General features: G+C 42.1%; 1 protein-coding gene across 1 annotated transcript in view; it reads right to left on the bottom strand.

The window, feature by feature from the left end:
- The window catches only part of TTLL10 (tubulin tyrosine ligase like 10), a 389,096-nt gene extending 386,733 nt beyond the window's left edge, over positions 1–2,363 (bottom strand). The window contains exon 1 of the mRNA XM_078642368.1: positions 2,180–2,363. Coding sequence (XP_078498494.1) covers positions 2,180–2,349 — 170 coding nt within the window. The 5' untranslated portion in view covers positions 2,350–2,363. The remainder of the gene's footprint in view (positions 1–2,179) is intronic.
- Between the last annotated feature and the right edge of the window lie 22,549 nt (positions 2,364–24,912).

Here is a 24,912-nt window from a genome sequence, read left to right as displayed (position 1 = left end):
TCCATCATTTGTTTGCCCAGCATTTTTCTCTTTAAGTGGGATGGGTATGCCCAGACGTGGGTCCCTTTCTTGCTGTGCCTCTGGATTCAAACAAGTCTGGCTGATGAGGGGTGATACTTTGAAACCTGTCCCAGGATGCTTGTTTCCGGTCCAGGGAGGACCTGTCTGAGCAGTTCAGGCTGGACTGTCCCCATGAGAAGCTGGGTCAAGACTGATTTGCATATGGCTGGGTCCAGACTGGGGTGGGATAATGGCTGAAGACGGCTGGAATGCCAGAAACCGGTCCTCGGAAGCTTGTTTCCGCTCCAGGGAAGACATGGCTTGGCAGTTCGGGCTGGACTGTTCCCATGAGGCACAGGGTCAGACTGATTTGCATATAGCCAAGTCTGAACTGGGTGGCAGAGTGGGCTAAAGAACGGTGATGGATTAAACCCTGATCTTTTGACTGGGTGTGAGTGTTTGATTGATTCAGATGCTCCGTCCATCACCACCCCCTTTTGTACCGGGGTGGGATAATGAGCAAAAGAACAATGGATTTACCCAGATCTCTTGATTGGGGGTGAAAGTTTGATTTGTTCAGCATTCCATCCATCATTTTTTTGTGCAGCATTTTTCACCCTAAGAGCGATGGGTATGCCCAGACGTGGTTCCCTTGGTCACTGTGCAACTGGATTCAATCTAGCATGGCTGATGAGGCGTAATACCCCGGAACCAGTCCCAGGATGCTTGTTTCCGGTCCAGGGAGGACCTGGCTTGGCAATTCAGGCTGGGCTGTTCCCATGAGAAGCAGGGTCAAGACTGATTGACATATGGCTCGGTCCAAACTGGGGTGGCATGGTGAGCAAAAAATAATGGATTTAACCCAGATTTCTTGACTGAGGGTAAATGGTTGATTTGTTCAGCATTCTGTCTATCATATGTTTACACAGCTCACCATGGCATAGTAGACCACTCAGTTCTCTTAATGAAGCCAAATGATCCTCTTAATGTGGATGGTGGATTTCCTGTACTACCTTTCTTTCATTCCTAGTAGATCTGTATTTGAGTCACCACACTAGGAAACCGTGGTCTTGTCAGTGCGGAACACTCTACCTTAAAACCCTGTTCATGGGCACACCAACAAATAGGACTGGGTGTGGTGTAGTCTCAATACGGACTTCTGTGTGCCACTACTGAAGCCGTCTCTTCAGTTAACTCAATTAAGTTTAGTAGTAAGTGATAAACATTCTGGTAAGAATGATAGACAAGGGTTGTAGTTTCAAAGCTTTATATAAAGAGTAATAGGCAGGTTACAGAATATGTGCAATTAGTGAATTTAGCTGCAAAGCATATCAGTACAAATAACTCAGTACAGTTCTAAGTGAAATCCGACATAGATTCACCTTCTAAGCGTGGGAAAGGGGGCTCCTCCCCAAAGAAATATGCACATCCTTTTATAGGACTTTAGACAAAGACATTCATACATTTGACATGGGTACGTGTTTCTTAGGACATGCACCAATAGGGAACAAGCGATAAGAAACATTTTACTACAGAACAATTTGAATATTATCTCATAGAAGCACTACATTGACTGTGAAGATATTCTCACAGTTAGTTCAGTAGTCCAATGGATGCATTGTATGCACACGGCTTGGGATAGTTAAAGTGTCCTTGGTACACAGCGAAGAGGTCTATGGGAACAGTTCTCAGTTTATTTGTGTGAGTCTTGCAATTCTTTATTTGGAATGAAATAACAACAGTAACACCTGATCTTAGTGACATTGGTACAAGAAGAAGAATAATGCAAACACAACTTAAGGTAGTGTACGCCCCAATTTGTGATGGGTTTATGGTGAAAGGAGGTTAGCTCCCTCAGTCTCTTATAGGAGATGGTAGTGGAAACTATGCTAAATGCCTCCTATCAACACAGAGTAGTAGAAGCTATCCTACTGTTAGCTCCCAAAGAGAGAAACTCCCCTTCTCTCTCCTACCCAGGAGACACCCTGCTCTTACCTGGACAGGAGACACCCTGCTCTCTTACCTGACCAGCAGACCATGACCAGTGACTCTGAAATCATCCGCCCAAGGACACCATACTCTAACCCACACAGAAAACACCATACTCATGCCCACCAACCAGTGAGTTCAAGAAATCCGTTGGTGGTAGTCTTTGATCAGGACCAATGTGTTTTCCTACCTTACACAGGTGCCCTGCAGCCAGGTCTCCAGGGACTTGAAGTGATATTTCATGTCTCCATATGAAGTGGACACGAAACGGTAGGAATCGAACACTTGCACAGTACCCTTCTGCCAGCGAGCGCCCAGGGTTTGCTGTCCCTCGCCAAGCCAGATCTCCACGTGGACCATGTCGTGGATCTGTCTCTTTCCTAGAACAGGAGTATAAAAGAGACAAGACATGAGGAATAGAACAGATATTCACATAGGGTTAAAGTCATCTGTAGCTGTGATATTTTTGCTTTCGGTTGTGGCGCTTATGGGTGAACTCCTTACACCATTCTGATATAGAATGAAATGTCTACGAGGTTAGGTGACATGATCTCCAAGCTTCAAAGAGAAAATGGACAGTATGTAACCTGAAATGCAAAGAGAAAGGGGTATATGAGCTCTTCCCAGGGAACGGACATCTCAGACTGGAAGGATGAGATTTTTTTGAGAATAACATGATAGTTTAGTAAGAAGTAAAGATGATGCTCAGTTCTCACACATCACTCAAAACTAGAACTACTCTCTTTACGTTGCAAAGACTCATGTTGAACATTATAAAAATGTAGTTTCACTTGCGCGAAACAGCACCTGTAAATTCACTAATTAATGTGTCTGCACTATACTAACCTTATGGTTATGTTATGTGAAATAAAAAAATTGAGAGCATTTGTTTAAAATAAATAAAATACGAGGGCAAAGAAATAAAAGGACAACTATTTTTTTTTTAAACAATTTTTATTTGCATTTAAGTTTTATAAAGCATCATTACCCCCCCCCCCCCCCCCCCCACTCCCCACCCCAGCAGAACAGGTAGCAAAATCTAGCTTATTGTTGATTTTAACATATATGGAGAAAAGTATATACATTTGTTCAGTGAACATGAAGCTAGCAAACTAAGAACAAAGCATAATCAAATAAAGAGAGAGACATTAGATATAAAACCTAAGCGGTTCAAACATTTCATTCCTCATGCATCCAATCTAACAGAGGTGCCCATATCATCAAGCCCTTAATCCGCTTTGTCCTCCCTTTGTTTCTATAAATCGCTACTTCTATGTTGCAGGTTGCAAACAGCCTGGTTCTCCATTCTACAAACGATGGTGCTAGTGGATCTATCCAGGCTGACGCTATGCACAGTCTGAAAACAGCCATAGCAATGAAGATAAGCCCGTGCATTGAATGGGGTTGGGGTATGTTGGATGTACCTAATAGAATTTCTTCAGTTGAAATGTTAATACGGCAATGTGCGAGGATAGAAAGAAAGTCAGAGATTGTCGATATGATATTCCCTAATAAAGGACAAGTAGCAAACATGTGAGTTGAATCTGCTGGGGAAAGGGAGCACCTCAGACAGTGTGTCCTGAATCCGTTCCCCCATTTTGCTAATTTGTCTGGGGTATAATAAAGTGATTTTTTTTTAAATAAAATTGTGCTTGGAGTTTCATGGACATTAGGATTGATATTGACATCTCCAAGGCTTCCAAGGAGGTTCAAGGAGAGATGCCAAGTCTACTCTGCCATGCCACCATATGTTTCTCCATATCGTCTGGCATCAGTAAATTAAGCCCTTCATATATCTCGACAATTTTAGGGGTTTTTATAGATAGTAATTTGTCCATAGTTTGCCTCGGTTGGAATTTAATACGACCTCCTCCTTTCTTTAAAATAAAATCCCGAACTTGGAGGTATTTAAAGAAATCTCTATTAGATAGATTGAATTCGGTGTTTAGTTCCTCAAACGACTTTATACCAATCACAGAAAAAAAGCACCCGAGTTGTTTTATCCCCAATACGGCCCATCTATTCAAAACTAAATCTTGAAATATTTCCGGGAGATCCAAATTCTGTATTATGGGTGTATAGAAAGGAAACCGGCCTAACCCAACTAATTTTTTGACATTCCGCCATACTTTAATGGTGCTGGAAATGGTCTTGAATTTCACCTTTTTAAAGTAATCATCGTTTAAGTGCCGCCATAAGCAACCTGCACAGCCGTCTCCCAGAATAAGTTCTTGCGGGGTGGGAATATTATGGACGTCTGTGTCTCCTTTTAAAAGATATGCGCTGTATCTCAGCACTGTTGCCCAATAATACAGTTTAAAGTTTGGTATTGTCAATCCCCCCCGATCTCTAGGTAAAGTAAGCCACCTGAATGCTCTTCGTGGCTTGTGATATCCCCATATAAAACGTGAAAACAAATTATCTATATTTTTAAAAACTGTTTCGGAGAATTCAAAGTTAATTGAACGAAAATAATAGAGAAACTTCGGGAAGAATAGCATTTTGACGACATTAGCTTTCCCCCCAATAGTAAGCTGTAGATTATGTAGGCGCAGTAGTTCCTTCTAGGTGCGACTTATGAGAGGGTTAAGATTATCGTCAACTATGCTTGTAATATTAGCATCAATACTCACGCCTAGGTAGATTGCTTTATTAATTATTCTTGGGTCTTGCATCGTAATTTTATTATTTATAATGATCTGGGTTTTACTACGATTTAGTTTATAGCCGGAAACTTTACCAAAAGCATGGGCTTCTCGTTCTATCCACTTAATGGCATTATTGGGGTCACCTGTGATAATAGCTATATCGTCAGCATATGCTAGGCATTTAGTTTCTACGTTACGGACTTGGATTGAGGGAATTGAGTTGTTATTTTCCAAATTATTAATAAACACATCAATATAGATAGCAAAGAGGAGGGGCGAGCAGGGGCAGCCCTGTCTTGTACCCCGCGTAATGGCGAAACTTTCAGATAAAGCCCCATTGATTAAAACGTAGGCACTGGGGTTTACATAGAGCTGTTGGACTGCTGTTAAATAGTGTCCGCCAATCCCACAGTTTGATAGGGCCGCCCAGGAATTTCCAGGATACCCTATCAAACGCTTTCTCCGCGTCGAGCAGTATGAGGGACATAGGGACTCCTGTCTCCCCCGTATAATCAAAAAGGGAAATAACCCTTTGTATATGATCAGTTGTGGACCTTCCTGGAACAAAGCCATGTTGTCTTTCTGATACAATATTGTGAATTACGTGTGCCAATCGATCTGCCAGTATTTTTGAGTATATTTTAGAGTCCCCGTTAATCAGTGTGATTGGTCGATATGAGCCCAATTCTTTCACATTCTTTGTTTTTTTAGGAAATACTATAATCTTGGCAATGGACCACGACCTTGGCGGGTTCCCCCCAGATAAGATATTTTGAAAAAGGGGAGTTATGATATTCTCAAGTTGAGGGGCAAATGTAAGATAAAAATCGGTTGGAATTCCGTCCATACCTGCTGCCTTTCCGGTAGCCATGCCCTTAATTGCTAAGAGTATTTCGTCATAGGTTATTGTACCATCTAAAATCTCTTGATCAGTAGTTTTCAAGTGTGGCGGGGTAAATGATTCCAAGAACATATTGGGATCACCACATTCTGTATTATCCTCGTGATAGAGGTTCTTATAGAACCTTTGAAAAGATGTTCTTATTTCAGATGGATCTGATCTTAGGCCTAAATCCGGGTCCCTAATTTCTTTAATTAGAGCAAAGGATGTCTCTTCGCGGGTTCTGACAGCTAGCTGGTGGCCCATTTTTTCCCCTAGCTCGTAGATTTTACCCTTGTTGATATTAGCTTTAATAGCTGCTCTTTCAATTAAAATTGACAAGATTTTATTCTTAGCAATAGCCACTTTGCGCTCCGCATTAGCAATTGGATTACCTTCCTGTATCGTTTTAATAAGTCCTTCTTCAGCTTTATATAGATCTTCTTCTAGTGAGATTATTTTTATTTTTTCGGTTTTATTGTGGTGAAAAAAGAATTTCATCGTTTCGCCCGAACCCCGGCCTTCAGAGTGTCCCAGACAATGTCGATAGAGGTAGACTCGATATTATCTAATAAGAAAGCGGGGATCCAAGTTCTCATATGTAAATTATATGCTTTATTATATAGTAAAGCTCTTTCGAAAGTCCATATATTTGTGTTAGATTTTTCAGGACCCTTCATTAGGTTAAGCTTAAGCGGGTTGTGGTCTGACAAAATTCTAGGCAGTTTGTTGATTTGACATGTAGAGCGCAAGCTATTTGAAAGAAGCAGATAGTCTAGTCTTACATGTTTTGAGTGTGGAAATGAATAATAGGTATAGCCAGGGTCGCCCGGATGATCCATGGCCCAACCATCTAGAAGGCCGTGTTGTAAACATAGATCTTTAAGAGCAAGAAAAACCTTTGGTTTCCTGCCTTGATAAATAAACCCAGGATCTGTGGACCAATTACAGGGTAGATGAATATTAAAGTCTCCACAAAGAATCAAAGGAAGGGGCCAGTGAAATAGCTCGTTAGACACCTTAATCAGTACCTCCGGATCGTCAATAATATCCCCATATATTGCACATAACGTGAATTTGCCTGCCCCGTTATTGATATGGCATTCTGTAATTGCAAATCTACCTAGAGTATCCGCTTTTGATCGGGGAAATTGTAGCCCCCCACCCTTTGCTAAAATTGCGACCCCCCTGGTGCGTGTCCCCTGTGATGTAGCTGCTATAAGTCGATATCCTAAAGATTTCAATAGATATTGTTGCGACCCTTCAATATATGTCTCTTGGAGACATACGATATTCGGCCCTGAAGTTCTTGGACCCTCTGCGTTTTTTTGTCTTTTTTTAATAGCATTGAGGCCGCATATGTTCATTGACAATATGCTGATCCTAGCCATTAGAGTTTTTCTTATAGACTCTGAAAAATAAACCCCCTGCTTTTTTAGTTCTTTCTATATTGCTAAGGTTAATATACTCCATGTGTACCATAAGGGTATTTTTTTTTTTTTTTTTTTTTACCTTTGTTCTCCTTCCTCCCTTCCTTTCCCCCATCCTGTTCTGCCCCCACCTAGTTGTCCCTATAATAAAAAAATTGAGAGCATTTGTTTAAAATAAATAAAATACGAGGGCAAAGAAATAAAAGGACAACTATTAAAGAAGAAAACTGAAGGATTAATCAACCAGCCCTGACACTAAAGCAGAGTTGTTTTCAGGGGGATATGCACATGTGATCACAAAATTCCATCATTCACATGGCAAGAGAGCCAGTGACTTATATGGACTGAACCATTACCCAATGCAGTGTGCTTTCATTGATAGATGAGGAGTGTAAAGGACAGACCAATGGCAGAGGGGTCTGACCCATAGGCCCTCTTTATTTAGCTATATGGACATATATTTATGTTGTTCAATACCTTTCTTTATCTAAAGATCAGGGAACATACTTAAGCCTGTCAGGCCTTCTGAAGAAATTTTAGAAAGAATTGTTACAGTCCAAATCTTCTACCCCAAGAGTTTGTCATACAGGGTATTCAATACAAAAACCCATCCCTGGAAAGGTAATCTGTGAGATGTAATGTAACAAAATACTTGACTGCAGGCTTTAACATGGTGCAATAACAATCCACCATTAAAAGCCTTTTGGCTTTCAGATGTATGTTACATTGCAAGGAAGTAATGCCTTCTGCCTTTATTGTAACTTTTCAGAATGAACAGACCATACCTATGGCCATACCTATGGCATCTGGCATAATCGTTCCCAGCGCAACAACCAGGCCTATAGCTCGTATCATTGGCCTGTCACCGTAACCAACTCAGATCTACTGTACGGTGTAGAAGCTTTCCCCCAAGGCTATCATCAGGCATGCAAAATTACAGCTGAGAAAGCAAATACTATAGCCTTATGTCCCACTGCCAAGGACCTGCACCCGAATTATAGGCCCGGGCCTTAGATGAGGACCTATAACGAGGGTGAGGGCCTTTAACAACAAGTATTGATAGAGATCGCAGGTCACCCGACCAATATTTTCACCACTTAGGTTTCGGGCCCATATATTTCATTTCACCATATACATTGACCAGATGACCATACAATCTACTACCAATAATTGTGAGTCCCTTCCTGCTATTTCTAGTGTACCCGACTTACCATCCACCGATACGGGTACCTATGACCACGATGGGTCAGGGAGCTAGCTGTAAAGGAAAGGCAGCAAAATACAAAACCCAACATAAAAAATGATTTCAATGTTTTCATCAAATGACCACGGACAACTGGGAAGTTTTAAGATTCTTTATCTAAAATTCAGTTTTGGAAAATCATAACGTTTACAGTAAACCCCAGTCAATAATCGGAATTTTTACTATGGAAACAGTTTTCATGAATATGAATGGGAAATTAGGAATCCTAACAACTATAGTAAGGGTGTAATGTGAACTCTAGTAAAGTACTTCAGTGAAATGTTAAGAGGAAATTATAGACCACATCAGGAAATTGCAAACTGCAATGTAGAAAATGATTTCTAAAAGGTAAGGTAACATAGGAACACGCTATGAAAGTAAATGCAAATAACTTTATGATATGCAATGGTTGCGGAAAAGCATGGAAAATTATCATATGCAAAGGTATGTCTTTATTGAAGCAAAGACGGAAAAATAGAAAGGTGCAGTTTAGAGTTTTCGGCAAGATATTTACCTAGACTGGTGTGAAAACCAACCCTGGCCACGGGTCAGTTAAGGACAGGAAATACCCCAAGGAATAGCAGTCATCAATGGGACAGCAGGTGCAGTAGGGACATCTCAGGACAGGACAGGAAACCCAGATTAGGATCAGGACAGGACCACCAGGATACGACCAGCACCCGCAGTTCGGAAGCAACGCCTGCGCTCCACCCTCTCTGCAGCTATCAGTCAGAACCCCGATTGGGTTAGCGAACTCCCCAGCAAAGTGCTCCGCCAGCACTTAAGGTTTAGTAAAACCTTAGTCTATGGTCAAATTTGGACAGAGTGCTCCGCAGCGCTCTGTATATTCAGTCACCTATTGAGTGCGTTGGGTCAGTGACAGGTCAGCTATTCGGACAAGTCGGACAATTTCTCTAGCTAAACCTAGGCTAGATATACTCTTTTGGGTCAGTGTACCACCCCCCAATGTTGCAAAGTGTCAGAATTCCCAATTTCGATTGGTCCTAAGGTAGGATTTGGTTAACACACCAATCAGAACAGACTATTGTAAGACTTATTTTGCATGTTAAGGTACCGCCTAGCAAGATTGGGGTTCCCATGAGAAGTCGCACGGAATACAATAGGAAAAATGTCATTGTATCAGTTTGAGGACAGTTAACTCCATCTTGCTGGGTCAGAGGTGGCGTTCACGTGAGCATCTTGACTGTGGCTGCCAGCTGGCTGAGTTCCACCGTTCAAGGCTACGGCTGCCTGGGCTGCGCGGTCATGCGCAGAAAGGACCCTCAAGATGGCTCTCGACCCAGTTGGACCCCCGTTTACCATGGTACATGAAAAGCAAGCGAAAACAAATTAAAACATAGAAATAAATGAATAAACTACATAACATGAGTGTGTACTTGTGAATTATCATTATAAAATATACTATGCAATTATTTATTAGTGCAACAGACAGAATCACAAAAGCAACGGTGCAAGCTTCACCTCGCTATTAGAAAGCGCGCCCATTTTATTGGCTGTTACGCATGCGCACCCTTTCCCTCCAAATGTGACTGCGTCGTGTCACGTGATTATGCCTAACGCATGCGCAGAATAAAATTTCGAGCAGCTTCCATGTTTAAAAGACAAGGGTTATTCGTATTAGTAAAACACATAGGCAAGCATCACTATGATACACACGCACCTTCAAATTTCATAAATTTAGTAAAACAAACAATTGGAATTACGGGATTATAACAAAATTTCGAGGTTCTTGACTCGAGCAAGTCGCGATGCGAAATCTTGCTCTATCAATCCCCTCTTTGATGATATTTACTATCATCACAAAACAATGGAACAAGATGCCAACTTTCTTTCACACCTTGTACATTTCTATCTCTTCCAACAGGCGATTCAGTTTCTCTTTCTCATTTTTGGTAGGGTGAGAATTTTTCACCTTTTTATAAATCTGATTATTCATTTCTTCCAATTCAAGCTCATCCGCACTCCGTTTCACTCCTCTCGCATTCACTTGGTATTTCTTTGTGTGTTTGTGACATTTGCAACAGACGAATATGAGAAATAGGATAAGACCTATCACTCCAATTGGCATCAGTACCTTAAACAATAAGCTTTTACCTAAGCTAGCAAACCAATGACCTACATTGGAGAGACCATCAACCAGTCTCTTCCAGGCACTGTCAACCTCGAGTGGTTTGAGTTCCTTTTCCAAATTAGTAATGTTTTTCACATATCTTTTAAGCTGTACACTTTTGTCCGGAATGTAAGTGCAACAATGTTGCGCCTTCAACATCCGGCAGACTCCGCCCTCTTTTGCTAATAAGGTGTCAAGAGCAAGTCTGTTCTGCAAAACCATTGATCTGATCGCAACCATTTCAGTATTGACCAGCAGAAATCCATGAGCTGTGTCCGTAGACAACACATCCACTATTGTGGATAATTTGCAAATTCTGTGTGTGTTCAGAACCACTCCCACTCCAGGTATCAGTGCACTAAAAATACTACCCATTATTTCACCTACGCTTTCTCTTTTACTACGCACTAAGCCATTAGTGTTTTCGTTGCTTCCAGCAATTTCATTCACGTGGTATATTTTCGGGAAAACAATGCCAAAATAGCAGCTTCCATACCAGTGATCCGGCAATTTGAAATAAGCCTTGTTTCCACATACATAATAAATTCCGGGAAACACAGGTTCTGACCCATTTTTGAAACCCCAACCTCCAATTACCTTGTAATTGTGTTCACATTGACTGGAACCAATGAAAATATTATTATAATAACTAGCCTTCTCGCGATGAAGACAGAGTTTCCCTTTCTTTTCGAAATCCAGCAACAAAGCAGGCCCTGCCCCGCCATTTGAGGTGCTTTCCATGTCCTCAGCCCATTTTGGGGTTTTCTGTCTTTTGTCATTTGCCTTTCTTTGGAAACTCTCTCTTCTCTTCTCTGCCATGTTCAAAAATATTTTTTCTTGTTCATGTAATGAACAGGTCAAGTTGTCTCTGTGTGCTTCATTTAAGTCTATGGTACCTATAGTCAGAAAGTATTCTCCCATATAACGTGTAACGTCACTTTTGGTATGTACAGGATTCAGATTACCATGTATAGGAAGTTCAGAAAAGATCACGTCATTGTTAGAGTAATAGTACTGTAACGGTCCTCTTTTGTAAAATAAGCTTGCTAAAATACTACAGGAAATTCCATAGGTCAGAGGTAGGTGATGATAAGTCATGCCTTCAGCTACAGAAGTAGGTAGCTTCATGCAGACATAGCAATCTTCTATTTCCATAGTTTCTACATAATGCACTAACAAGTTTGCGAAAACATTTAAGTGTGTCTGGTTTCTAACTCCGTGGTAATGTAGTCCTTCCTCATCTGATGCTTCTAAGTCTCGTTTTGTCTGTCTGAGTGCTTTTTCACGTCTTTCTACACTTCGTGTTGTCAGTTCTTCAGGGTCGGTAGTCTGAGTAGGGTCAATATTAGTATTTTTGCTTATCATAAAAGGAATGAAAACTGTTAGTCCTATCCAACTTAATATTACTATAACTATACTACATATACATACCTTGCAGCATGTTTTGCAACAACTGCGGCTAGGTCTACCACTCACATTTGAATCAGACATTTTGGCTCAGAAGAAGTTTTCAACCCCTCTTTGTGTCCTTGCCCAGGTACCTTTATGCTGAGCAATTTCACGGTGGTTCGTCCTCTTCCTCTGCAGAGTAATCAGTAATCTGTTCCCCGTCGCTTTCGTCAGTAATATCGAGATCCTCTAAATTTTCCAGAATCAGATATGTCCATTCAGGATCCTGGTATTTCTCATTCAGTCTTTTTATTCGATCACTCCTTCTTTTGGAGCTTTCTCCAGCTTGCTCTGCTATTCGTATGCTTTTTCTTCTGTCAGCAAGTTTCTCTTCTACTGTTTTTATTCTCAATCTTAGTCTCTTAATGTATCTTGGTTCGATATTTTTCTTTTTCTTGAGTCTTTTAGTTGGCACTGTATTTTGGCTTTCTTCTAATGCTCTTTTATTTTCGTTTGTTTGTGGCACTTCTGTCTCTGTCTCTTCCCTTCCTGTCTTACTAGTCCCAGGTCTTGTATCTATTTCTTCTGCCTGGTTACTAAACTGGCCTGGTTCAGGTGAATTTTGATTTTTGCTTTCAAATGTCTCTGTTTCTATGTCCTGAACACGTTCTTCTAGCTCTGTCTGATCCTGTTCAAGCACTTCGATCTCTTGATTTTCTTCTGCTCGAACTATTACACTATTTCTAGTCTGTCCCTTTTCAATTTCAGGAGTCAGTGGAGGAGTATCGATCACTTGTTCTGTCCCTGTCTGACCTCCTTCTTCGTCCTCGGATTTGATGTGAATCTCAATGATCTGAGGGTCTTCGCCTGTGTCTATCTCGACCTCTCTATTCCACTCTCTATCTTCGTAGATTCGCTCTCTAGTTCTGATTGGGTCTTCAATGAAATCGATTATAGGTATCCAATCATCTTGGCTGGTGCTCGGTTGCTCGTCATCAGCTACTTCCGGACCAACGTCTGCAGGACCCTCAGCTGGACTGGCGCTCGGCTGTTCGTCATCAGCTACTTCAGGACCGACATCCGCAGACCCCTCAGCTGGACAACCTTCAGCTCCAGGCTCCTTGTCTGGAATTACCTTTTGAGTATGGCTGGCATGGATCCACCTGGGAATGCCTGCACACTTCACTGCTGTCGTGGTCACCAGTATTACTTGGCGTTTTTCTCCCCACCTCGGTGCAAGGCAACTCGAACGAGTGTGCTTCTTTATTCTAACCCAGTCACCTGGAACCAATTTGTGAACTGGAGTTGTCGGGTTGGCGACGGCGTCTTCCCCAATCTGGCGAGAGATAGAACGCACTTGGTCACCCAGTTTCCTGCAGTACTCAAGTACCAAATCATCAGAAATGCTTAACAGTTTGTTTCCTGGTACCCATGCTTGCCTCATCACTCTTCCCATCAAAATTTCATGGGGGCTCAGGCCTGTTCTCCGATCTGGAATACTTCGGAGTCCCATCAGAACAAGAGGCAAGGCAGTAATCCAATTCATTCCCGTTGAGTCACACATTTTGGCCAACCTCGATTTAATAGTGCCATTTATCTGCTCTACCACTCCAGAAGCTTCTGGACGATGTGCACAGTGCAACTTTTGTGTGATTCCAAACGCTTTACAGAGTTGGTCCATCACCTCATTCTGAAAATGTCCGCCTCTATCTGATTCAATAGTGACTGGCACCCCGAACCTAGGTATCAATTCTCGTAGTAACAATTTGGCTACTGTTAAGGCATCACTCTGTGGGACAGGGTAAGCTTCCACCCATTTTGAAAATAGGCAGACTACTACAAGGACATATCTTTTTCCCTCGCAGCGTGGCATGGTGATGAAGTCAATTTGTATCCTTACAAAGGGACCCCCTGACTTTCCAATTTTTCCCAGTTCAACTACTGTTCTCTTGCCAGCGTTGAACTGTTGACAAGTCATGCACCTCTGGCACAAGGATTCTGCTACCTTCCTGAATTTCGGGTTATACCAGGTCTGTTGAAATACCAGAACCATGGCATCCCTACCAATGTGTGATCCTTCATGTATCAGTCTGGCCATAGGGGCAAGCAGGTTCCTAGGTAACTTAGGCATACCATCTGGGCCCACAATGACACCATCCTCACGTCTTGGTCGACAACCAAGTCCCTTCCACTTCTCTTTCTCTTCCCAGGGCACAGCATGCTGCCATTCTCTCACTTCATCCCAGGTAGGCACCTCTTCAAACACCATAAGTTGGCAGCTGTTTCCAGTCCCACCCAGTCTGATATTCATCGACATGCGATCCATAGCACATTGTTTTGCTACCCGATCAGCAAAATCATTACCCAATGACACGGGGTCAAGGCCCTTTTTATGAGCAACACATTTGACCACTGCCAATTCTTTTGGTAATTGGATTGCCTCTAGTAGGTCTTGGATAACTTTTCCATTTCGAATGGGGGTACCTGATGAAGTCAGGAATTCTCTTTGTAGCCATAATTGGCCAAAGTCATGCACAACCCCATAACAGTACTGGCTGTCAGTATACACTGTTATCCTTTTGTCTTTTCCCAATTTGCAAGTTCTTATCAAGGCAATTAGTTCGGCTACTTGTGCAGACTTTATTCCAAATAAACAGGATGCCTCTTTAACTTTGTCTAACGCAACCACAGCGTAGGCAGCACTTAAGCCTACAAGTTCGTTTTTTCATGCATGAACCATCCACAAACCATTCTTCATCATGTACAGGCAAGGGTGTTTCTTTAATGTCTGGGCGGGGTTTAGTACTGAATTCTGTCAGGTCAATGCAGTCAAGCTCGTTCTCTCCCTGGTCTTCTAAAACCATTGAGTCAGGGAGTAGAGTGGCGGGGTTCAGTATATTACACCGAGTGATGGCCACATTTGCAGCACCCACGAGAATCCTCTCGTATTTAGTCAGCCGACTAGGGGTGAGATACTGAGTCTTGGTTCTGGTTAGTAAAATCACAACTGCGTGTGGAACATACACAGTTACAGGATGTCCCATGACAATAGATTCACTCTGTTCTAAACTTGTGCATGTTGCAGCCACTGCTTTCAAACATCCAGGTAATCCAGCAGCCACTGGATCCAACGTGGTAGAGAAATATGCCACGGGGCGTCTAGTCAAGCCATGTTCCTGAGTTAGGACCGACAATGCACAATTGTCTCGTGTGTCACAGAATAGAGCAAACTCCTTGGAATAATCAGGCATTCCCAAAGCAGGGGCTGTACACAGACAATCCCGTAATTTAGTAAATGCTGTTAAGCTTTCATCATCCCATTCCACATGGTCCGGTGCTCCTTTCTTTGTCATTTTTATTAAAGGCTTTGCATGGACTGCGAATCCCACAATCCATTGCCTGCAGTAACCTACAACTCCAAGGAACATTCTGATTTCTTTCTGAGTACGGGGTAACTGCATCTTTTGAATTATTCTGACTCTCTCTGAGGTGACTTTTCTGATTCCTTTTTCTATCTGGTGCCCCAGATATTTCACTGATTTTGAACAGAACTGCAATTTCTCAGGGGCCACTTTGTGTCCCTTTTCACTTAGGTGATTCAGTAGGGCAATAGTGTCAATCACGCAATCCCTATGACTTTTGGACGCCACCAATAGGTCGTCAATGTATTGCACCAAAACAGATTTTCTAGGTAAGACTAAAGATTCAAGGCATTTTTTCAAGATCTGATTAAAGATAGAGGGGCTCTCTGTGTACCCCTGTGGGACCCTGTTCCAAACGTACACGTGACTGTTGAAAGCAAATGAGAAAAGAAATTTGCTATCTGGATGCAATGGGATCGAAAAGAATGCGTGACATAGGTCAATCACAGTGAACCATTCAGCATCCCAGGGAATCTGATACAGAATTACAGCTGGGTTTGGGACAATAGGACAACAAGGAACCACAATTTTGTTTACCTTTCTCAGGTTTTGCACTACTCTGTACTTGCCACTAGGTTTCTTAATTCCAATTATTGGGGAATTACACGGGCTACTCATCACTTCTTGTATGATGTTTGCTTCTAGCAATTTCTGTATTTCTATGGCAACTCCTGCTCTCACTTCGGCACTCATTCGGTAAGGCTTAGTATTGGGGTAGGCTGCATTTTCTTTTATGGCTATTTGTATTGGGTCTACATTGGCCATTAATCCTACATCCTTTCCTGTAAAGTCCCATACCTCTGGCTTTACTGTCTGTTGGAGTTCTTCAGGTAAGTCTTGTATAGTCATTCGTTTAATTTCTGAGTCAGGTCTGACTAACATTAGCTTGTAAATACCATCTTCGTCTGGGGTTTGAATCTCAATGCCCTTTGGTGTGCAAAAGATAGTGCAGTTCATTTTGCAGAGCAAATCACGTCCCAGTAAGTTCACTGGACTGGTATCACAGACGACAAATCTGTGCATTTCTTTGAAGTTCCCTATTGATATCTCCATGGGCTCGGTAACGGGGGTACTAATCAATTGATTAGATACACCCACTACTTGGATTGCTTCTCCCGAGAGGGGAGGTTTGGAACGTCTGCTGTTCTTACAGTAGAACGGGTAGCACCAGTGTCCAATAGAAAGGTGACATCATTTACATCAACCTTTCCTTCAATGTATGGCCCGGACTGGTCTACCGGCAAGGAGGCGCCAAGTACACACTCCTTGTCCTCCCCTCTCAGGCCCCGTCAGTACTCGTCGTCACAGAAAAAAGTGTCATTCAATAAATATTGCAAAGTTGCTGCATTTCTGTTCTCAGTGCCCCCCCAGATCTCTATATCATCTCCCTGCGGTGATTTTCCCTTAAAAGTTGGCTTTGGCGCTCGGGGTATTTGAATCGTTTTTACCTGCTGCTGGGTCTTTCTTGGCTTTTCATTCTGCGTCTGTGGAGTTAAATCAGGGGTTGGGGTATTATCGGACTGTAAATACGGACACTCGCCTCTCCAATGTCCAATTTCCCCGCACTGGTGGCAGGGAAATTTCTTTTTGGCTTCCTCTCTGCTCATTTTTGCTCGGGGCTTTCCTCCACCCCCACCCCCAGGGCTTTGGTTCTGAGTAGTTTTATTTAGCTTATTCAATTGTTTTTCCTGCTGTTCTGCGAGCTTTACTTGAGCCCACATCACCTTTTCCTTCAGGGCCTTTTTCTTTTCTGCCATTTCGCCCTCACAGTACTTTGCGTACCGTAGGACCTCGTCCATTTTCTTGGACTGCCAACAGATTTTGTTATCTTTTATCCACTGACAAATTTCTGGTCTTAAACCGTTTACAAACCTGTAAATGAAGTGCGTCATGTCCTTCATTTCGATGTTATCTATACCACTGTACGTTTTGAACACCTGCAACAGCCTTTCATAAAAGGAATGCACAGTCTCGTCCCTTTCCTGCGTGGTTCTATCTATCTTGGTCCAATCAGTTTCCTTTGCGGGCACTTTTAGCTTCAGATGCTGAATTACCTGATCATATTTTTTCATCACTTCCTTAGAGGGTTCTCCTGTTGCTGAGTCCCTCGGGTATTCCTCACTAGGCCAACCTATGGCAATTTACACTCAGTCCACAGATCTACAGGGACCACTATGTCGAAGAACCCATCCAGGTCCTTCCACAAGCATTTTTGCACTTTTACAAATCTTTCTACTTGCCGGTACCAATCGACGGGCTTTTCTCGTAATTTCGGGAAGTCATTGGTAAAGGACACAATATCCTGTCTGGACCATGGAACATGTACATATTTTCCTCCTGGCACTTCGCGCATAGGGCATAACTGTTCTGGTTTGTCAATTTCTTTTAGAACGAATTCGGGAGTTACCTGCTTAGACCTGGCTTCATCTTTTTTCCTAGCCCATCTGGCTTTCCATCTTTCTACGTCTCCCCATTTCTGTAACACTGTCAATAGTTCCTTGACCTGTGCCTTTTTCCCTGATATATTCAGGTTTTCCAAATCTTTGTCTGAAAATTCTGCTCTGTATGGTTTCTGCAAGGGTTTAGATTTTGAAATATCTATTCCCATGCTAGCAGCAGTATCTGTCAATTTTTCATGAAGTACTCGGGCATTTCGGGTAAGACTTTTGCAAATAAACAACAGTTCTTCTTCAGAGTAGGTATTTAATCTGTCTAATCCCACATTTCCTGCCATTAGTTCTTCTATTTCTACTCTCAGTTTGTAGAGGTCTAAAGGTTTCGTCTGCGAAGTTTGTTTCTCTAATTCTTGGCTCCATCTTTCGATTTCCTCAGGTGTAACTAAGGTGACACTTCTAGTACCCGAAGTCGATTCCATTTGAATTTCCCTCGTATTGAAAGGATTATGTCTTTTCTGCATTCTTTTCCCTGTATTTCTTTTGGGCAGATCCATTAGTGAGACCTCAGACTCGCACTCGCTTGTCTGTTCATCTACGATTAAGGGTTCTGGTCTGGGCTGGGCTATGACTGGGGTAATGACTGGAGGTTTTGAACTTTCGCGTTGGTCCCCATACAACGGAACCACGGGTCCGATAGTTACTGGGATTGTCAATGCTTCAGGACTGGTATTTAACTGGGAAATTTTCTGAATTATTTCAGCTTTCTGTTTTGCTAGAACTTCTCGCTCCTTTTCTTCCAATAATCTCTCTAAGGATTTGTCATGTAACACCTGCGGGGTCAGAGTGGGAGCATAACTCTGGGCAGTGGGATGAGTCTCACTAGGTCCTTCACCATAATTAGGTCTTGGGAACAAACTTCCTGTACCTAGGGACCTTGGTTCTCTTTCATATAAAGGCTGTAAAAACGGCATTCCTGAACCTGATGGTCTCGCCTCACCCTCGTAGGGAGGTCTCGGGGAAAAATCGCTTTCACTGGAGTATCTGGCATCCCCACCAGCTGATATTCTTGGATAGATATCTCTTGTATCTACAGGACCTAAGCTCTCGGTATAAGGAGGTATGGGGCAACCCCCTCCTGCACTGGCTGATCGGGCCTCATCCTGAAGATGAAGTCTTCGGGAATTATCCCCCTCACTGGAAGGTCTATTTCTTTCATTATAAGGAGGCGGACTTCTCATAAACAGGTCATCCAATAATTCATCATCCAACTCTCCAATAGGTACCCAATGTTTGCATTTTTCTGTTTTCTTCTCCCCCCCAGGAGGACCACATGCTGGCATCATGGGAAACAGTCCTTCTACAATCATATTCTGTCTCCACTGTTTCATCTTTTTGGCTCGGGCTTCCTGCTTCAATTTTGGATAAAATGTAGTTAACCCTTTATCCATTCGGGGCTTATCTCTCTCAAAAGCCTCAATCTCCCATTTCTCTAGTGCTTCATACTGTGTTAACCTAGGTCTGGGATGTAAGTCATTCATTCGGGTTCTCAGATTGAATAGAATCCTACTGTTAAAGGTACCCTCTAACGGAAAAGCCAATACTCCGTCATCTTTCGTGTATTCCGCCCAATTCTCCAACCATACACATGTGTTGTACCCTTTATCAAACATCATGAAAGATGCGGGAGTGTTGGGTGGCGGTATGACAACACCTTCTCTAATTTTAATTGGTTTGTCTTTTTTGAAATAATTTTTCACTTTGTTTACAAGAGACACTTTTCTCTTATTTCCGTACATAATGTCGTTTTTAACTCCTTTCCACTGATCGTTCTCAAATCCCATATGCCGTGGATCAGGTCTGGTATGCGGTCTATACGAATGCCACATACGATTTGTACGAGTGACTTTGTTCACAAAACCACTTCCAATCCAAGTGCGTCTATTAATTTCGTGCGGCCAATGAAATGCACGAATTCAAATAATTTCAACCAATGGGTGCGCGGCCTTTTCGTGAGACAGTTCTCACGCTCCTGCGCTCGCCCCTCCTTTACAATTCCAGCTCCGCTACAAACCCGCTGTGACTACCAATCCCAGCGCGGCACAGAGTGACGTCAGAGCAGCTTCGTGCCTGACTCCCTCCTTCACAAGGTAACGGAAACTTTCTTTCTTTCTAAAGTGCTAGTGTTCGGTTATTTAACAACGAATACACATTCGCCACTGTGCTCAAGTGTCTAGACAGGAAAGAGTTTTGTTTCACTGCAAGTAAACTACTTCCATTTACTTTTCACACTCTACGGGTAGATCTCTTCCGCCTACCCTTCACACTAGCATTGGGGCACCTGCTACTTCCCTAGACTCATCCACTTTTCCGGGATATATCCAAGTCTAAAGTTTCACCAGCGAGCCCTTTTTGCTTTCACTCAAGCTCCGATGAACCAGCTACTTTTCCGGTGTGACCCTCACTAGGTTATGCCACAATATGAATTTTGCCAATGAACCTCGTTACTAACATTTATTCAATCATACATTCAGAAAAAAAAACCCTAGTTAGTGCTTCCAGTTCTGCCTAACCTGCACCAACTTTCCTTGAAAGCCAGTGACCTCAAAGCAAGTGGATTCTATTCACCACTCGCTATTCAATTCCCCGGGGATTTCCGACAACATAGATAGCGTTTTACATACGAATGGATTAGCACATATAACAGTATAATAACAAGAACAACAAATTTAAAACTTTTCATAATTTTTCAAAGCAAACATTTCAAGTGAGTGATCAGATCACCCGAATTGCCTACTCTCGTTAGCAGCATCCAACTTAGCTAATCTTAACTAGTCCTACCTAACCTTTAACTATTCCCTAACCATCCTCGATGCTACGAGAAAATTACTGATAGAGATCGCAGGTCACCCGACCAATATTTTCACCACTTAGGTTTCGGGCCCATATATTTCATTTCACCATATACATTGATCAGATGACCATACAATCTACTACCAATAATTGTGAGTCCCTTCCTGCTATTTCTAGTGTACCCGACTTACCATCCACCGATACGGGTACCTATGACCACGATGGGTCAGGGAGCTAGCTGTAAAGGAAAGGCAGCAAAATACAAAACCCAACATAAAAAATGATTTCAATGTTTTCATCAAATGACCACGGACAACTGGGAAGTTTTAAGATTCTTTATCTAAAATTCAGTTTTGGAAAATCATAACGTTTACAGTAAACCCCAGTCAATAATCGGAATTTTTACTATGGAAACAGTTTTCATGAATATGAATGGGAAACTAGGAATCCTAACAACTATAGTAAGGGTGTAATGTGAACTCTAGTAAAGTACTTCAGTGAAATGTTAAGAGGAAATTATAGACCACATCAGGAAATTGCAAACTGCAATGTAGAAAATGATTTCTAAAAGGTAAGGTAACATAGGAACACGCTATGAAAGTAAATGCAAATAACTTTATGATATGCAATGGTTGCGGAAAAGCATGGAAAATTATCATATGCAAAGGTATGTCTTTATTGAAGCAAAGACGGAAAAATAGAAAGGTGCAGTTTAGAGTTTTCAGCAAGATATTTACCTAGACTGGTGTGAAAACCAACCCTGGCCACGGGTCAGTTAAGGACAGGAAATACCCCAAGGAATAGCAGTCATCAATGGGACAGCAGGTGCAGTAGGGACACCTCAGGACAGGACAGGAAACCCAGATTAGGATCAGGACAGGACCACCAGGATACGACCAGCACCCGCAGTTCGGAAGCAACGCCTGCGCTCCACCCTCTCTGCAGCTATCAGTCAGAACCCCGATTGGGTTAGCGAACTCCCCAGCAAAGTGCTCCGCCAGCACTTAAGGTTTAGTAAAACCTTAGTCTATGGTCAAATTTGGACAGAGTGCTCCGCAGCGCTCTGTATATTCAGTCACCTATTGAGTGCGTTGGGTCAGTGACAGGTCAGCTATTCGGACAAGTCGGACAATTTCTCTAGCTAAACCTAGGCTAGATATACTCTTTTGGGTCAGTGTACCACCCCCCAATGTTGCAAAGTGTCAGAATTCCCAATTTCGATTGGTCCTAAGGTAGGATTTGGTTAACACACCAATCAGAACAGACTATTGTAAGACTTATTTTGCATGTTAAGGTACCGCCTAGCAAGATTGGGGTTCCCATGAGAAGTCGCACGGAATACAATAGGAAAAATGTCATTGTATCAGTTTGAGGACAGTTAACTCCATCTTGCTGGGTCAGAGGTGGCGTTCACATGAGCATCTTGACTGTGGCTGCCAGCTGGCTGAGTTCCACCGTTCAAGGCTACGGCTGCCTGGGCTGCGCGGTCATGCGCAGAAAGGACCCTCAAGATGGCTCTCGACCCAGTTGGACCCCCCGTTTACCATGGTACATGAAAAGCAAGCGAAAACAAATTAAAACATAGAAATAAATGAATAAACTACATAACATGAGTGTGTACTTGTGAATTATCATTATAAAATATACTATGCAATTATTTATTAGTGCAACAGACAGAATCACAAAAGCAACGGTGCAAGCTTCACCTCGCTATTAGAAAGCGCGGCCATTTTATTGGCTGTTACGCATGCGCACCCTTTCCCTCCAAATGTGACTGCGTCGTGTCACGTGATTATGCCTAACGCATGCGCAGAATAAAATTTCGAGCAGCTTCCATGTTTAAAAGACAAGGGTTATTCGTATTAGTAAAACACATAGGCCAGCATCACTATGATACACACGCACCTTCAAATTTCATAAATTTAGTAAAACAAACAATTGGAATTACGGGATTATAACAAAATTTCGAGGTTCTTGACTCGAGCAAGTCGCGATGCGAAATCTTGCTCTATCAGTATAGCCTGAGACAAGAAGGTTATAAGGCTATTAGAACATTCCACCCACTAAAGGTAGAATGCTCTAAATTAAAAAGGGAGCAACATGAAGACCAAAATTGGAATGTTGGAGACCTGGGCTTATGCCAGTCATTATAAGCCCGGAGCTACTCCGTTGCCTTCAATGGAATCTCAACATTCCAACGTTCTAATATCTGTCATAAAAGGGCTTGACAATGATTCTCACAATGCAAATCTTCTATCCTCATGGTTTGTTGAGGTTGATCGCCCAACACCAAAACCCTTACCCACTATCGTAGTGTGTGAAATTCTGTGTACTAAAATACCTGCGTACAGGCTTTAGCATTGTGTAATAACATTCCACGATGACACATTTTTTACAGTTAGCCTGTTAGGTCTGCTTGCTTTGTCATGATGTTTCCTTATATACAGATCACATCTAAAGAATATAACGTAATTTTTCCAAGTGAATCAACAAGGTATATAGCCTCTAGCATTGGCTTGACACCATAGCTCACCAAACCTGGGGAGGCACCCCTGACTGCCACCAAAAGGAACAGGGTAGATCTAATTCTGGAAAAAGGGCTCCCTTTTGTGTAACTGACTGAAGTGGAATATGACTTTGCCAGTTGGGAGGCTACGAAGGTGCACTAAACGCAAATGTATGTACTCAAGAAACCATATAGCGGTATTATTTAAAAGACTGAACATTATATTTATATAAATATGTAAAATTTTATTTTGTGCAATCAATTTGTAAGAATTCCATAAAATCATCCATAGTATTTAAAGACGTATTGCACACATCTTCACCATTGTTACACTTGCATAGGTAAATACATCTCTTCCTTCGAAATATTTTAAAACAAATTCTAACACAATTTAAAACCTGTTCATGGAAGCAATTCAGAAAGACAATTGGTAAAAAGTAATGTCTTTCAAGACTAGTCATAGAAACAATTTACAAAAAACAATTAGTTAAAAAAGTACTGTTGACGCAGCGTTTCGGTCGTAATTGAGTTGGCTCACCCCACCTTCTTCAGGACACAATATTACAAAGCACATACAATATCTAGGAATCAAAAAAATCAGATTCAATATCCTATTCTCAAAACCTCACATTAGACATATTTACAAAACAGGCTCAACTGTATATTAGTGCAGATCATTTCTCCTAGCAGCTCATATCCACAGTAATACCTCTAAACTTACCATCTTACATATAAAGCAGAAGCAATAATGTCTCCCAATCAATTGGTCCACCTTAAATCAGGTATGATGAGTGTAAATGCATCTTGTCCTTTGTACTAAGAGTCATGAAGAGATGTTTTATCTTATATTTAAATACATTATGCTCCCTCATGATAATAACCAAGCCCATGATACATCATATCTCTACCTTTATTTTCTGCTAGTACACTACTGCCTTTGTCATAACTTTTTGTAATAAGCAGCTCAGACCTACGGTATCGGATGTACCTTTTCTCAGTGCACCCATCCGTTCCATAGCTTGTCACATAAACCAACTCTGGCCTACTGTTTTTAGCATAGATTTTCTCACAAGGCAGTCATCAGCCACACAGTCCTACAATTACAAAGGTATACAAAGTTACACTTGGATAATACCATCTCCCCTAAGAAGGCCTGCAAGGATTTTTACAGGGAAAATCTTCTGTTTCCATGGTTTGCCCTAGGTGGTAGCCAACACTAAAACCTTTGCCTAGTACAGTAATCTGTGAGATTCCATGAAACAAAATCCTTCTCTGAAGACTCCCAAACAGAGCAATAACATTCCACCCTTTAATAGATTTCAGTTAACATACGCTTTTCACAATAAATATGTCAGGCCTACTGCCTTTATTGTAATATTAAATAGATCTAGTATCCTGGCAACCCGATTGGCGCCACACATGCAAGGTCTGATTGACCCCGATCAGCTGAAATTCATCCCGGAACGTAATTGCAGTGACAGGACTCGTCGGATGTGCCACCTGTGGGATAAAACTCCACGTACTCAGGTACCCACGGTGCTTCTTTCAATCGATGCCAAGAAGGCATTCGACCGGGTTCACTGGCCGTATTTGCAACTGGTACTGCATAAATTTGGAGCAGGTGACCACTTTTTGAAATGGGTAGACTGCATTTCTACGGACCCACAGGCGCGGATTAGGGTTAACAGTGTAACATCCCGACCATTTAAAATTCGAAGAGCTATTCTACAGAGCTGCCCATTATCGCCCCTGCTTTTGCGTTATATGTGGAGCCGTTTGCAGAGAGGTTAAGCCAAAACCCGATAATATCTGGGATCAGAATGTGATAGGGAGCATAACATTTCATTATATGCGGATGATGTAGTTTTGTTTTTAACTCAGCTGGAAATCTCATTACCTCCCTTAATGGAGGAATTTGAGCTATTTAGTCTAGCATCGGGATTTAAAGTCAACATCCACAAAACACAGGCTCTGAGCTTGACCCTCCCTAAAGCAGAACATCAGGCCCTGACGGCACAGTTCCCATTT

This window comes from Lissotriton helveticus, chromosome 5_1, assembly GCF_964261635.1.
Source record: "Lissotriton helveticus chromosome 5_1, aLisHel1.1, whole genome shotgun sequence".
NCBI lineage: Eukaryota > Metazoa > Chordata > Amphibia > Caudata > Salamandridae > Lissotriton > Lissotriton helveticus.
This window is presented reverse-complemented; position numbering and strand designations above follow the sequence as displayed.